Source organism: Furipterus horrens, unplaced genomic scaffold (assembly GCF_987537825.1).
Source record: "Furipterus horrens unplaced genomic scaffold, mFurHor1.1.pri manual_scaffold_12, whole genome shotgun sequence".
Taxonomy (NCBI): domain Eukaryota; kingdom Metazoa; phylum Chordata; class Mammalia; order Chiroptera; family Furipteridae; genus Furipterus; species Furipterus horrens.
This window is the reverse complement of record NW_028327182.1, coordinates 74,821,547-74,837,801: the sequence shown is the minus strand read 5'-3', so window position 1 is coordinate 74,837,801 and position 16,255 is coordinate 74,821,547. Positions and strand designations below refer to the sequence as shown.

Genomic DNA, 16,255 nt, shown 5'->3' with positions numbered 1-16,255 from the left:
GATTCTAAGACAAAATTTAATCACCTCTAAACATGTAAAATTGGTTGACATTTTATAATCAAATGGAGTCTTACAAATCATTAACAGTACTTTTTCCTTCTTAATGGTACATAAAATAATAAGATATAATTAATCATTAATTTAATGAAATACAAAATAATTTATTCTGGATCAAGCTTGTAAACTTAGTACCATTTGTATTGGGTTAATTCTGTTTCTCATATAGCAGAATTATCTGACTTAATAGTGAGTGAACAATAGTAAAATAACATTTCAAAAAAAAATCAAGTTGCACACTTAGATACAGTTCAGGTGGCACTATATTTGAAATAGATAGGACAACAACTAAACATCTACTTTACCTCAAAAACGGATATGTTATTCTTTCTGTAAATCTCATTGGCAGGAGGATGGAACCAACCACATTTCTTCATGTGCTGCTGTAGAATAGTTCTACTTTTCATATATTTTAGACAGAATTCACAAAGATACAACTTAGGCAGCCTGTAAACAATAATTTTAAAAAGACAGGGCTTTATATTTTATAAGACTTTAAACTTTCATAACAATTCTTTTTTGACTCTCATTACTACACAGTTAAAAGGTAGAGAATGTATCATTAACCTCATTAATCAAATGAAAGAAAAATAAATAAAGATAAAACTAATTTGGATAACAGTACCCAACTAATTAACAGCAGGAGAGCAAGTATAAATCAAGACACTTAATTCCATGTTCTTCCTATTAGACTAATACTTTGTAGTCTTTTTAAAAGTTACCCCTTTCAGACATACCATAATACCTCACATTCTCTCCTCCTCAACAACTTCTGGTTAGTAGAAAATAAAGTCCACCTTCAGAACACACCAATAAATAAAGAAGATTTTGTCAAGCTATAGATTCTTTCTTCCTTTATTTGATCATTCATTCAATAATATAATAAACGTTTGTTGAATATTTACTGTGTGTCAGGCCCTGTGCTAGGTATACTAGGTAGAATGCTGAGTGAAATGGACATACAGTGAGTATTAAAAAGCAAATTCTGTGTATCTTTTTAAGCATACAATTATAATAGTGAATATATTTTTTCAAGTTAGGACATATTACAGTACCTCCTTCCTTTCACCCCTGAAATTCTGGCTTTCCCTCTGGTTAAATATCACATTAAATTCTGTAACTCAAACATCTATTTTTCAACAAATGAAATAAAAGTTCAAATTATTCTTTTAAATGTTCTCTGTCATTACTTCATATTTATTCAACAGTTTTGCTATCCTAGCAGTAGTTTAACAGGGCTTCTTCCTTATAACATCCCTTTTATGAGGAGGTAGGCAATAAAGTGATCAGATCGGTTCATGAAGTAACAGAAGGAACATAACCTAAACTAAAAACCAGCGGCTTTTATACCTATTTCAGTCTGAATCCAGAAGACTACATTTCTATTATAAAATACACACCTCGTGTGACCCCTGCATCCTGAACTGTGTCCAGAATCAGTCATGCCCTGGTAATCTGATACTATCATTAAAACTGCATATGCAAAAATACTGAATGAAATTGATGACAAAAAGTATAATTCAAACAAATTACTATAAATAAGTATTGAGACTGAAAGAAACTTAAAAAACTCATTAATTTAGTTGCTATCAGTTTGGATAGATATGCTTTAAAAAGAACCCTGGCTCTGGCTGGGCAGCTCATTTGGTTGGAGCATCATTCCATACACAAAAAGGTTGGGGGTTTGATCCCCAATTGGGGCACATATAGGAAGCAACAGATCAATGTTTCTCACATTGAAGTTTCTCTTCTCTCCCCCCATCCCCCACCTCTAAAACCAATAAACATATCCTCCAGTGAGGATTAAAAGAAAAAGAAAAAAAAAGATTACCCTGGAATTAAAGAAAAATTGGTTAACACAGAGAAATGTCTGATCTGTTAAAGTGTGAAGACCATAACTATTTTTTTCAAGTTCTACTTTAGAAGTAATTCTTAAGCATAATTATTTTTCTGAAAACATTTAACATTCAACTAAATGCTTTCCCAAGGTGTATTTATGGAACATTAGTCCTGTTTACACTAAGTGTTTTATGCTAAAATAACAGTGGGAAAGAACATGTGACTTTTTTTCCTTCTCCCTTGTGGATTCACATTAATTCTTTCTATATAATCTTATTACATCTTATTTTCAAACCACCATTGAGGACACTAAAAAGCTTCCAAGGAACTGTTGTGGTATAGTATTTCTAAATGTAATATGTAATACTGCTTTCCAAAATCTCTAATATTAGCCAAACCATAATAACCTAAAATTATACATTTGTACAAAACTTATTCCAAAATAAAGTACTGAGTAAAACAAATGACTGACATTATAAATTAAAGTCAAGAAGCCAGAGACAAGATAATGGAAAAGAAAGACTCCCTAGGCTACTTTGCTTATTTCCTTTGCAGGTTGTCTCAAACCCAACTACTGAGAAAGTAATGGCAGCAGATTAAGTAGCTTGTTTTCCTTCTTTACCATCAGAACTAAGAAAATCTCAAAATGAAATGGCCCCAGTTATAAACATCATCATCTAATGTGTGTACTAGATGTATTAACTGAGTCTCAAAGGTGGTCCACAACTTCCAGGCTGTCTTTCTGAATATCTGGACTTTGAATAATTTCTTCTTAAAAGGAAGGTAGGAGAATGAGGGGGTCTCACCCTGACCTGCTTGGCTCACTTGGTTGAGCGTCATCCTGCAAAGCAAAAGGTCGCTGGTTCGATTCACAGTCAGGGCACATGCCTGGATTGTGGGCCTGGTCCCCAGTTGGGGCGCGTGTGAGAAGCAACTGATGGATGTTTCTTTCAAATATTTATGTTTCTCTCCCTCTCTTTCTCCCTCCCTTCCCTGATCTCTAAAAATAAATAAAATCTTTATATATAAAAAAAAGAATGAAGATCTCCCAATGCAAATATAATTCACCCCCCACCCACTATGCAAATGACAAAGAAAGGAAAGGAAGAAAGAAAGAACCAGTTAGAGGTCACTAAACTCTCCAGATTATGGTAAAGATAAATGCCAACTTTAAAAGCAACCAATTAAACTTTTAGGTCTCAGTACAGACACATGAAAATAAAATATTATTTATTAAGGTCTATGAGAGAAGGCATAATTTTTTAAAAAGCTCTTTTAGGTAAGCAAGTTGTCTAAGACAACATCAGAAAAAATAAAATCTCTGAGAAAATTACTGCCAAGTCTTATGAGATAAATTAAGAGTTCATGCTATTCCTCTGAAATAGCAAGATGTAAAGCATTTTATTGATGAGGAAAAAAATTTAGCAAACATTATTGTATGAAAAATAATAAAGTAAAAGCAAGCAGCATCATGATCTACTTCATTCCAATTCATTCTTGCTGAAAACACTTTGAAAGCCTCTTACTTTATAATAACTCAAACCACTGGAATAATGTTGCTAGTCTGAAGGGAATAATCTGATAAAACTCCTGAAAAAAGTGCTTTTAGCTAGTAATAGTACAAATGATTGTAGTTCTCTCATTGAAAAAAAAAAACACCATCTAGAACAAACATTAGATCACATGAGATCAAGTGTAGTTACACAGATTATATACTCCTAGTCCTAGAGAATACTGCTGGGTGCTGCTTTTGGTCATCATCTTCCTGACAGCACCTGGGACTTGATATCTGATAGGTGTATGGTTGCTCTGATCAACTTCATCCTGGGGTGTAACCTCCAGGCTTGAAATCTAAAGTCAGCCACTATATTGACATTTCAGCCTGTGCAGTTAGGACTGAGCTACAGCTGTGTGCTTTGGAAGCACTGCTTTCCTTCTATTATACAATGATGCAAATATTCTTCCCAGGAATTCCTTCTTTGCTTTTGAACACTGTTCAAAATAGGAGCAGCTTATATGGCTTTCGTAAAAGGTCAACTTGTAGTAAAAAATTAATGCCATAATAAAAATTATAACAAATATCATTTAAATCAAAGATAATGGTACAGGCCATATCAGATCAATCTACACAGAGATGCTATATGGAGCAGTGCAAGTACAGTGGTGAAAGGTTGTGGCTATGTGGAAGAGAAAACTAGGATTAAACCCTGGTTCTGCCACCTTAAACTGTATGGTCTTGAATAAGTTTGCTGGGCCCTGGTCTGTAAAACAAGACAGCAATAGCCACTTCATAGAATTACTCCAGAGATGTTTATTAGTTCAATATCAAGCTCAACAAATGGTAACTACACCTGCTATTTACAATTAGTACAATAAATACTTTTATTCTCCTTTCATCCATTTACTCCATCATTTAATGGCCATCCAGAGACTTTAAGAATGCTGTTCTTCAGTAACTGGGGCTGTGCATAATCTATGCATCAAATAAGCTCCTCAATTATGTGGGAATCTGCCTACTTAGAATTTCAATATGATCTTGTAACAAAGAAGTTACTATGAAGCTAAGCTCTAACAGCTCAAGAGCAGAGGATATCCCATGACAACAGCACTCTTGCCTTTAGCCCATCTATGTCATGTTTTTAATGGGACAGTAGGGCTCTTTAAGAACCTGGCCTCCACGTGTGAGCATCACATGGCCCTGCTGGAGAAATCTGGAGGTAAAACACTGGTTTATACTCCTCAGTATCTGAGACTTAATCATATTGCCCAGATGAAGTAGTACTGTTGCTTTGATGTTGTTTCACTTTGCCTCGTTTCTTTAAAGTCAGGGATGCAAGATTACTTACTATACAATGCACACAGAAATGTGTGATATTATGGAAGATAATGTGATTTTTTTGTTTGTTTGCTCCAATTGTCTTCTTTTTACATGCTTTGGGATGTGCAATTTTTTAAAAAGTGTTTAAAATCTTTAATTAAAAAATAATTAATTTAGAAGTAATTTGGCCTTGGCCAGGTAGCTCATTTGGTCAGAGCACTGTCCTGAGTTCCGATATGCCAACGTTGTGGGTTTCATCCCTGGTTGGGGTGCATACAAGAATCAGCCAATGAATGTATAAGTAAGTGAAACAACAAAAATCAATGTTTCTTTCACTTTCTCTTTCTCTCTCTCTCAAAACAAAAATTTTTTAAAGAAGTAATTTAGCACAGAATAATAAAGTCATTGATAAATTAAAGTCATTAATAAGTACACAGATTTACTATTTGGAAAACATAAGATCTAAACATTTTAGTCAACTCAAGTTTAAAAGAACTCAGAAGTAAAACAAGCCAAAACTCATTTAAATAGATACATGCAGTTTAAAAAAAATGTAACCAATATAATTTTATGAATACAAAGGAAAAAAAGTCAGTTATTAAAAAATTATTAAATTACAGAATGTGTTCTGATGGAAAATTCAAGGAAACCTCCACAATGGATAAGAAAATGTACAGAAAATATCTAAAATTCTATTTAAAGTTTATGAATTTTCCAGCTCCTATCCTAATTGCTATTATAACCCCTATTATACTTTTCTGTTATTTGTTTTTTGCTAGCACTGTTTATTCCTCTACTGATAACCAATTCCTCTCAAACCTGATTAAGAAATCAGGTTTTAGCAAGATTTTCATCAGAACAAAATGCAACATTCTTAATGAAGCCTTTTAATATCCTAAAAGAAAACAGCCCAATGGTTCAATTCTTATCAATTCTCTTGAAAAGCAAGTGCTGAGGCTGACCCTATTCCTATTCCTGAGTCAATTTATTTCCTCTCCTCCCCTTGAGTAGAAGAGGCAGGTGCCTGTGGTATCAATCTATCTGTACCACAACTCCTGAAAAAACTGATGAACATGCTGAATACGCTTTCTTTTTCTAAGTGAAGCACTCTTAGAATGTACATAGCTTGTAGAGAGCTCACTAAAAAATGGTAATATTTTATTTTATCTTGGCTGTTCAGAATTCCTGAGGAGTAAACGGTCTTGAATACCTGAGTTCTGCAGGTAATTAAGAAATTTCCTGCCTTCTTTTAACATATACATTATATTTATTATATACACTATTGTCATTCCATGATATAAACAGAACACTGCTTTGAAGATCTACCACAGTGTGGCCCTGGCTGGGTAGTTCAGTGAGCATCATCCCAAAATGCCAAGATTGCAGGTTTGATCTCAGGTCAGGACACATACAAGAAGCAACCAATGAATGCAGAAATAAGTGGAACAACAAATCGATCTTTCCCTTTCCTCCTCTCCCTCTAAAATCATCAAATAAAAATTTTTTTAAAAATTAAAGATATACTACTGTGTTTGGGGCTAACAAGACACTGTAATAAATGGCTCTCAATTACTGTGCTTCATGAGCTTATGTGTCAATTTCCTGGAGCTTGCTTTCTTCCTTTTTTTTTTTTTAAACATTATTTATTTTTAGGTAGGGGGAAAGGGAGGGAGAAGGACAGGGAGGGAAACATTGATGTGTGAGAGATACAACAATTGACTGCCTCTCACACACCTCAAACTGGGGACGTGGCCCCCAACCCAGGCACGTGCCCTGACTGGGAATTGAACCAGTGACCTTTCAGGTCACAGGCTGGTGCTCAATCCACTAAGGTACACCAGCTAGCGCCTGGAGTTTTGCTTTCTCGTGTGTGTGTGTGTGTGTGTGTGTGTGTGTGTGTGTGTGTGTGTGTGACTGAGGTCTGTGTCTGTAATAACATTCTCCTATTTTTTTACTTCTGGTAGACCTGAAAACTAGAGAGCGATTTATATGAAAAGAAAAAGTAAAAAAATACTGAGTTTTATTTTTAACAAATATACTGGCCTATTCCCAGCTTCCTGGAAATAACCCATGTTAAAGCACTCTGTATAGTACAAAAACACTAAATGAATTAATGTTGTAATAGTTATTTTTGCTAATATTTTGGACAAGCAATGTTACTAGATAGGTAAACAGTCATACAATGAGTACTTTGAATATGTATTTAACCCACAGAGCACCATAACTTATTATTCCTTACAACACCCTGCTAAATAGAAAACTGTAGGATGCATAATTTACAGATTAAAGAGAGCATTAATATGACTACTATACTTCAAATGATAAACCAGTGTTTAATTCTTTTGACAAATCTTATTTTTCAACTCTTTTAATTTAAACCCTGAAGGGAAAAAAAAAAAGTAATAATGATGATGATGACATTATTGAGCACTTACCATCTTCTAAGTCACTTATTTACATGTTTTAACCCATACAATGTTCACAATAGACCCTATGAAGTCAGTACTACTACTATCCCCATTTTAAAGATAAGGAAACTGAGGTACAGAGTTGTTGGGTAACTTCTAAGATTATGTAGCTTATAAATATCAGAATTGAGTCATGAAACAAATTTGGCTTTACTAAGCACACTGCTTCATCCTAAAAAGCTGGTGATTGATCAATTTATATATCTGGAAACCTGAGCTATTTGTATATAATTTAATACCATTGTCCAATTATTCCTGGGAAAACCATTAAGTTAGGGTATAAAAACTTAGATAAAAGGCTAGTCAGTGAAATTTTATTTATAGATTAAGTATAAGAATTTTTATCTCTCTCTTTTAATTTTTAGTGTGAGATACGAAGGCAAATTTGTATTAAAGAAAATACGTTCATTCCCCTTTCATTCTGACCATGTAACAAGTTTACAATTTTAAATATCATCTTTTGGACAGGTTATAGGAAAGCAAATCTAATGCAAACTGGGATAAAGTGGCTGCCTAAGGATGCTGCTCTTCTGGACATTTAAAAGCCACCAGTTTCCTCAAATATAAAATGATGAAATAGACTGAAATGTCCCCAAGACCCTTTCTAGTGCTGGAGTACTTTGAATTTATAAACAGAAGGTAAAGGATCTCTCAAAACGTACCTTGAGTATTCTTGAGGATATGGAGAAGAGTACCAGGTGTGAATTTCATACTTCCCAAACTCAATGACAGAGGGACAGCGGACTTGTGGATCAGGGGGACCAGTCACTCCAACTTTCTGCACAGGCAAAAAGTACATTACAAAATTTAGCTAAATTAAGTGCACTAAGATAACAAAACAAAACAACCCAATATGAATCTAAATGTTGTCATCTCAGAATTTCACAGAACAAAAAATGCCAGGAACAAGCTAACAAGTTTTGAAATAAGATCTATTATTTCTTAAATAAAGCACCCATATGAAGAACAAAAATGCTGATAAATCTTAGACTCTTAGAACCTGATATGGTTGGTTATTGGATTTCCATGTTTATTAACACTGTGAATACTTTCCTCAATGAAACTCATGCCCTTAATTATTTAATTATTAAAGAGAAACTGCTGGCATTTGGAAATAAAAAATAAAGAACCATATGTAACAAGCTGGCAGGGGTGGAGGGTGTGGGGCAGTGCTGCACACTTACCAAGATCACATATATAGTGCCTCAGCTGATAACAGAGATGACCTACTGAATATGTCAGTACGAATAGAAAAAAATGATTTACTGCTTTGGGAAAGCAGATATTTAGGAACAACAGAAAAAGAATATGGCAAAAAAAGTATCGAAAGAGCCTTCAATTAATTTTACATTGCCCCTAAAATTCCTTTCATTAGTAGCTCTTCACAGATTTGACCAAAGGAAAAGAAATATACTCTGCTATATACATACTGTTACCTTTTATCTGCCTTCTATTTATAATGAAAATAATCTCTATGCTCTCATCCCTGCAATAATCTGAATAACTTCACTTTCTAAAAAGAATAACTTGTAAAGCCTGATGACTTCCACACCAGCAATTCCAATACAAGGCACTGTTATGTTAAGGACTATAAAGATCAGGTATTAAAACCTTAAATTCACTTCCGGCCAAGATGGAGGCTTAGACGGACACGCTAGGTCTCCCTCTACAACTAGAGAGGAATACAACTACTTCAAAACAAAGGATAACTAGAAATTCCAGAAAATAAAACTACACGGAAGCCCAACATATGAAGTTATAAACCAGCGGTGCCATTTGGGCAGGTAAGAGTTAAAGAGGGCAGCGCTGTTTGCAGTCGCACCTGGAGCGGTGGGGTGGCGAAAAATCCCGGGGGCAGTCAAGCCCCTGCCGGTGCGCGACCCCGGCGCTGGGGAGAGCAGCCACCGCATCGCCTTGAACAGTGAGGCCCAGGGGGGCGGGAGGACGGATCCCGGTCTCCTAGCGGAATAACTGTGTGAATCCATCTTGGACCCCCGCCCCCAAAGAAAGCGCCACAGGGCTGCGAAATAGGTCGCAGACAGGCGCCGGTCGCTGAATTGTGACACGTACACAGGCACTGCCCCCTACAGCCGGCCCAAGAAAACAAAACGCATCTGTCAAAATGAGGCAGACAACTATAGAAATCCCGGTGGCACAGCTCACCAGGCAACAGATAGAGAACCTGACAGATGAACAGATAAGAAACCTGTCAGAGGCTCAGTTCTGGGCCATTGTTATCAGGTGGCTTACAGAATTCACAAAAGAGCAGGAAAAAGATAAGAAAGAAGCGAAAAACATTCATAACGAAAGGAACAAAACCACATACGAGACAGATGGTGAGGAAAAAAAATCCAGAGTTCATTTCAACAAACTGGAATATGGAGAAGGAACAAGCAGTCAACCAATACAGAGAGAGGAAATGGGAAGCAACAATGAGAGGATCAGAAACCTCTGGGACAGCTATAAAAGGCCCAACATAAGAATCATTGGTTTGCCAGAGAGTGAGGAAGATGAACTAGAACTTGAAAAATTGAGTGAAAATATAATAAAGGAGAACTTCCCAGACTTGGGGAAGGGAATAGACTTGCAGGTCCAGGAAGCAAGGAGAGTTCCCAAGAGACTGGACCCAGGGAGAACCACTCCAAGACACATTATAATCAAAATGTCAAAAATTAAAGATAAAGAGAGAATCTTAAAAGCAGCAAGAGAGAAGAAAAGAATTATGTACAAAGGGGTCCCAATTAGACTATCAGCTGACTTCTCAAGGGAGACCCTACAGGCAAGAAGGGACTGGCAAGAAATATTCAAAGTAATGAAAATCCAAAACCTACAACCACGAATACTCTATCCAGCGAAATTGTCATTCAGAATAGAAGGACAGAGAAAGTGTTTCCAGGACAAAATAAAACTGAAAGAGTTCATTAGATCCAAACCACTGTTATATGAGATGTTAAAGGGACTGGTTTAAAAAACAGAAGCTAGGGAGATGAAACAAAGGCAAACTAAACAGGCAACGAGAGTGGAAAAGGAACTGTGGGTACGGGAAGCATATTGGGGGGAGGTCAACAGGGAGGGGGAGTGGGGAGAGGGAGGGAGATGATACAGGAATTGGGGATCATGGTAGGAGGGAATGGAATAGACGGAGAGAGGTTGGGAGGAACTGTATGCACAACTAATGGACATAATCTAAAAGGGGGGGACAACTGGAGGGAGGGGGGCCACCGGGTGGAGGGGAGCAGAGGGAAGGGAAATTGGCACAAATGTAATATTTTAATCAATAAAACACATTAAATCTGAAAAAAAAATTTAAAAAAAAATAAAATAAAACCTTAAATTCAAGGACAATTTGATTTGCTCTGCATATAGCAACATATTCATATATACACATGCATGTGTGTATATTACATATAAAATATATTTGTAAGTATATGCATATTTATCATGGATATTCTATAAGCATTAACTGACTTAAGAAAAAGATAGAGCTAGAATTTTAGCCTAATCAAACCCAAGTTTAATAACTCTTCATCAAAAGAACCACCAAAATTATCCTTCAATTGAATGGTTTAAAACTGAGAGATTTTAAAAGTCCTTTGTTAGAGCCCATAGACAGACACACAGAAGACAGAGACACGCGTACACACACAACACACATCTTCTACAAAACTGAAAAGATCAGAGTTTTTTAATTCACTTTTTTAATAAAAATTCATTTAAGGAAGAAGTTTCTTCACCACAACTCATTTGAACACTCTCCCTAGTCTTTCTGTTTTCTTGTATAAAAAGCCAAGGACTTATCTCAAGTTTCATACTGGAATACAGCCAGGTGAAACCTCAACCTCTCCTTTAGACACCTCAAAACAAGACAAACATCTGTAAGTCGGATGGATCCCCAAGGAATACTGGGGATCTTCCAAAAATAAAAATCATAAGGAAACAGACAAGATTTTTTTTTTTCATTCCTCAAACCCAAATAGAACTTTGTAGGTTTTAAAAACATTGTTCTTTAAACCACACTCCAGAACCAAGTATTCTAAACATACAGTAGTATCTTTTAACCTATCTTCACAGTTCAAAATAACAAGAGCAGTAGTATAGAAAATATCAGAATAACCAAATATCAGAAGCCATATCTAATTTCCTGAGCCAAGGACCAAAAAGGAAGCAAAGAGGTTGAAAACATGCACCTGCTGCTGCAGCGCTGTCTGTTGTTTGAGAGCTTTTCCATCAGCTGCTCGCTGCTCTTCCAGGTGGATGCCTGATGTGAAACTGGATATCCAATTCCAGTATAATTGTTTGCACATCACCACAACTAAGAGAGGCTGTGTAACATTAGACTCACAGCAGATTTCCCCACTCCCTCACCTTTGTGCACTATAAAATGCTCTGGCGCATGCGTCTATCCACTTCTGTACTCCACTACCTCCAACTCCCTGGTGGAAGCTTTGGTGAGCCAGTGTGTTTCCATTTGCTAAGGTTTAGAGGTTAACAAAGGCTTTATGTTGTGAGGAAGCAACAACTGCATCTGAAACACTCATTAACCCAGTCCTTGCCAAAGTCAAATTGTCCATGTGAATTACAAGATCACCTTTGCTAGGCCATTTCATTTTTAAATTTCAGCCAAAATACTCTTTTGTTAAAACAACACAACTTTCCAAAGCAGCGGTATCTGATATAATTGAGAGCACAAAATATTTTTAAGAACTATTAATGCAAGTTCTGCCACTTAAACTCTCCTTCTCATTTAAATATGCCAAAATCTTTAAATGACATATATTCCAGGCCATTAAGAAGGGACTTTTTAACCTAAGAAAGTTAGGGAGAACACTAAATGTGCTAGCAATGAGGCTAAACCAAAAGATAACTTTAAATATGTCTGTTCTAGATAATGGAACTTTTATTACTAGCAATTTATGAGAAAAAGATTAGTACACTTCTACAAAAACTCCACTTGCATTAAATGACTTAATCTAATTCCAATTTCCAATATATAGAGGCCACTCTTGCAGTACCCTTAAGTCCAGATCTGGTACAAACACGAAAATTACAATTCATGTAGATACAGCCCTGCCCCCTTCCCTTTGCCCTACACTAGATAACTCCCCCTTGATCTTCCGTTCCATTTCTCCTGGGGAAATGACATTTTGAGATGAGAGTGGAAGGTAGCATTACACCCTTATTATCAATATGAGAATGTGAAATATGGGGAGAAGAGGTGTCTTTCTGTTATTTGAACATTTCCCCATAGGAACACTATAATAAAAATAATTCCACTCATTACAGATTAAAAGTTACATAATGAGAGAGATATGTAAGAATGAGTTCACATACTCCCAAATGGAGAGAGCACGAACTTAAGGAGAAAGAAAATCAGCATTTGTGGAGCACCTACTGTGCTAGACTCTGGGTCTTATAGTTATTTCATTGAATCCCCACAATCCATTCCTTGAAGTAGGAAATGATATGCTCACTTTAAAGATGAAAGGAAAAACAGAAGGCCTGGAAAGGTTAAGAGGCAAAAAATTCCAGGACAGGAATATCAGAAGTGAAGCATAAAAACAAAAAAGAACAAAATGGGTAGAGGTGAGATAGGAAATACAGAGAGCCCTCAACTAATTAATGTTCTGAATTCCAAATGTCTGCAAGATTTTTTGAACTGGAACTTAGTTTTCCAAAGAAATGAAGCTACAAGTCCACAGACTCTTCTCTAAAACTCTTGGAAGACAATGTGCTTTGGAATCCTGAATTTTCCTGTTAGGAAAGTATTACAGTACATATCACACCTTAAATCAAAAACTCCTGTAGGATTTGGGGAATACAGTAGTCCCTCTCTATATCGCGGTTCACTTATCACGGTATCACTGTATCGTGGGATTTTAAAAAATATTGTATTTAATTATTTATCGCAGATTTTTTGCTATATCGGGATTTTGCAGTACTGTATACGTATGTTGTTAAAGTTATGTAGGTTTAAGAGTGTAGAATATGTTTAAGAACATAAGTAGTGTTTATAGAACTGTGGAAAAGGTTGATAAGGGAGTGGGAAAGGTTAATAAGGGACTGGGAATGGTTTATAAGTGTGTGGGAAGAGTTTATAAAGCCTTAAAATATATATAAATACTAAAATAAATGTAAGGTTCCTACTTCGCGGATTTTCACCTATCGCAGGGGGCGGGAGGGGTCTAGAATGTAATACCCGCAATAAGTGAGGGAATACTGTACTTCATAATCAGATATCACTGATATTTCTTTAGCAAAACACATTAATATTCACATTATCTCAAATCATGTTTTGCCAATAACTGAGATCTTACTATAAAATGAATTATAAATCTTTTTCATTCTCAAAAAAAACAAAAACAAAAAACTAAGACAGCCAACAGCACATGAAAAGATGCTCAACATTACTAATCATTGGGGAAATGCAAATGCAGACCACAAATGAATTTGACTTCACATGCATTAGGATGGCTGCTATCAAAAGAGAACAACAACGACGACGACGACAACAAACAAACAAAAATAGAAAATAACAAGTGTTGAGAAAGATGTGAAGAAACTGGAACTCTTGTGCATTACAGATGGAAATGTAAAATGGTGCAGCATTGCAGAAAACAGTATGGAAGTTCCTCAAAAAAGAAAAAAAATAATAAAAAACCTAGAATTACCATATGAACCAGTAATTTCATTTCTGGATATATAAAAGAATTGAAAGCAGAAATTTGAACAAATATTTGTTCACCCTTGTCCACAGCGGCATTATTCACAATAGCCAGAAGGTGGGAGCAAACGAAGTGTTCATTGACAGAAGAATGGACAAACAAGATGTGGTAAATAAATACAATAAAATATTATTTAGCCTTAAAAAGGAAAGAAATTCTGACACATGCTACAACATGGATGAACCCTGAAAACATGTTAAGTAAAATAAGCCAGACACAAAGGACAAATATATGATTCCACTTATATGAGGTCTACCTACAGTAGTTAAATTCATAGAGACAGAAAGCAGAATAATGGTTGCCAGGGGCTGAGGGAGGAAGAAATGGGGAGTTATTGTTGAGTTAGCCATTCCTTCTCGGTTTCACCAATCTCTGAAAGTTGAAATATCCCAGGACTCCTCAAGTTCTTCTCTTCTTTTGGTGATCTCATCCAGTCTCATTCCTTTAAATATCACCAATTTGCTGACAAGTCCTAAATTTAAATTTTGAGCCCAGAACTGTGCTTTGAATTCCAGGCACATACATCCCACTTTCTACTTGATAGCTCTTCTCTTGAATGTCTTATAGAAATCTCAAGTTCAGCAGTACAAAAATCAACCTCCAGATATTCTTTTCCTCAAATCTCTTCCTCCTGTATTCTCCTCCATCTAAGTAAATAGTGACTCCCTCCTCCAACTATGCTCTGGTGTCATCCTTGACTCCTTGTTTTCATAACCATCCAATCCAACAGCATATCCTAATGGGCCTACCTTCACAGCATAGTCAAGAATTCCAATGCTACTACTACCACAATGATCCATATCTCTTTCTTGGATAATGCTAATAGCCTCCTAAGGTCTTGCTTTTGCATTTCCTCTCTTCAATTTACACAGAAGGCAGAGCAAGTCTGTCAGACTGTGTCGCTCTTCTGCTCAAAATCCTCCAAGGGTTCCTATCTCACTCAGAATAAAAACCATAGTCCTTATAATGGTCTAGAAGACCCTACAAAATCTGGCCTCCCATTACCTTTCTGTCTTGATCACTTAATTTCTGTTCTCAGCTCTAACCACACTGGCCTCCCCCTTGTAATTTCCTTGACCGTGCTAAGCATAAATCCTGATTCAGGGTCTCTGCAATTCTGCTCCCCTGATATTCATATGGTTCACTGCCTCGCCTCCTTCAGGTTTCTATTAATTGTCAGATAGTCCCTAATACAACAATTTAAAATTGCACAAATCCACCCTTTCCTCTGAATTTTCTCTCTCCCCTGATTTTTCTCCATAACGCTACCATACGGCATACCACTTACCATCACCACTTCAAATAAACTGTGAGCTCCAGAGAATAAGAATTTTTTAAAACTGTTTTGTTCACTCTTGTATATCCAGTGTCTGGCACATAGTAATGAGTAGTCAGTGATATTTATTGTTAAATGACTGTTATCTGATAACTTTAGCTTTTACCTATGTAGTTTCACCTATCACCTGTGTGCTGATAACCTGGCAAAGCTCCTACCCAAAGCCCTCCCGACCTCCAAATACAAGTCTACAAAAGTTCTCCATTTTAGACTTTACACAAATCCCCAATTTATGTAAGCACGCCCTCTTCCTCCATCCAAGAAAGCTCCTCTTATCACACATAGTATCATCATGTACTCAAAATAGAAAACTGGGAGACCATTTAGTTCCACCTTCTCCTTCAACTCTAATTTCTAACCCAGCACTATATCTTTTCCATTTTATCCTGAATCTTTCTCAAAATCTCTGCCTACTGTATCTTCTAGGCCTTCACTGAGACCCCAGTCACTTCTCATTCTAACTACTGTAATCACTGGACTGATAGATGTCCCTGTTCAGGTATTTTTTAAACCACTACACACTGTATCACCAGAGATGAGTTTCTAAATGCAAATATAATCATGTCACCCTCTTTTTAAAAATTCTTCAGTAGCCCTTCAAGAGCTATTTGACTACTTCAGAAAGCTACTATAATGTCCTGACCATTACGGCTCAGTAGTTTGTCTGTTGTCCCACAAAGTGAAGGGTCACAGGTTTGGTTCCCATCATGTCTCATGCTTAGGTTGCGGTTCGGCCCCACTCAGGGACCGTACAAGAGGCAACCAGTCAATGTTTCCCTCCCTCTCTCTCAAAAATAAAAAAAATAAAAAAAGATGCTGTAACTAAAAAATAAAGTACAAACTGCTTACCATGTACCACAGGATCTTTGTGATCTGGTCTATACTTACTTTTTAACCTCATTTCTTATTTGAACTCCAGCCAACTTAAGTACATCCAGCTCCAAGGGTTCATTAAACTTTCTTACTCACAAACTTTTCTATTTGAAAGCCTTCCTCTTCTTATTCAATAGTAAAT

General features: G+C 36.3%; 1 protein-coding gene across 3 annotated transcripts in view; it reads right to left on the bottom strand.

The window, feature by feature from the left end:
• The window catches only part of KAT6A (lysine acetyltransferase 6A), a 112,469-nt gene that overhangs the window by 25,303 nt on the left and 70,911 nt on the right, over positions 1-16,255 (bottom strand). For all 3 annotated transcript variants that reach the window (XM_090258846.1, XM_090258848.1, XM_090258847.1), the window contains 2 exons: positions 7,845-7,960; positions 363-504 (listed from right to left, as the gene is read on the bottom strand). In XM_090258846.1, the coding sequence (XP_090114972.1) occupies positions 363-504; positions 7,845-7,960 (258 nt within the window). The remainder of the gene's footprint in view (positions 1-362; positions 505-7,844; positions 7,961-16,255) is intronic.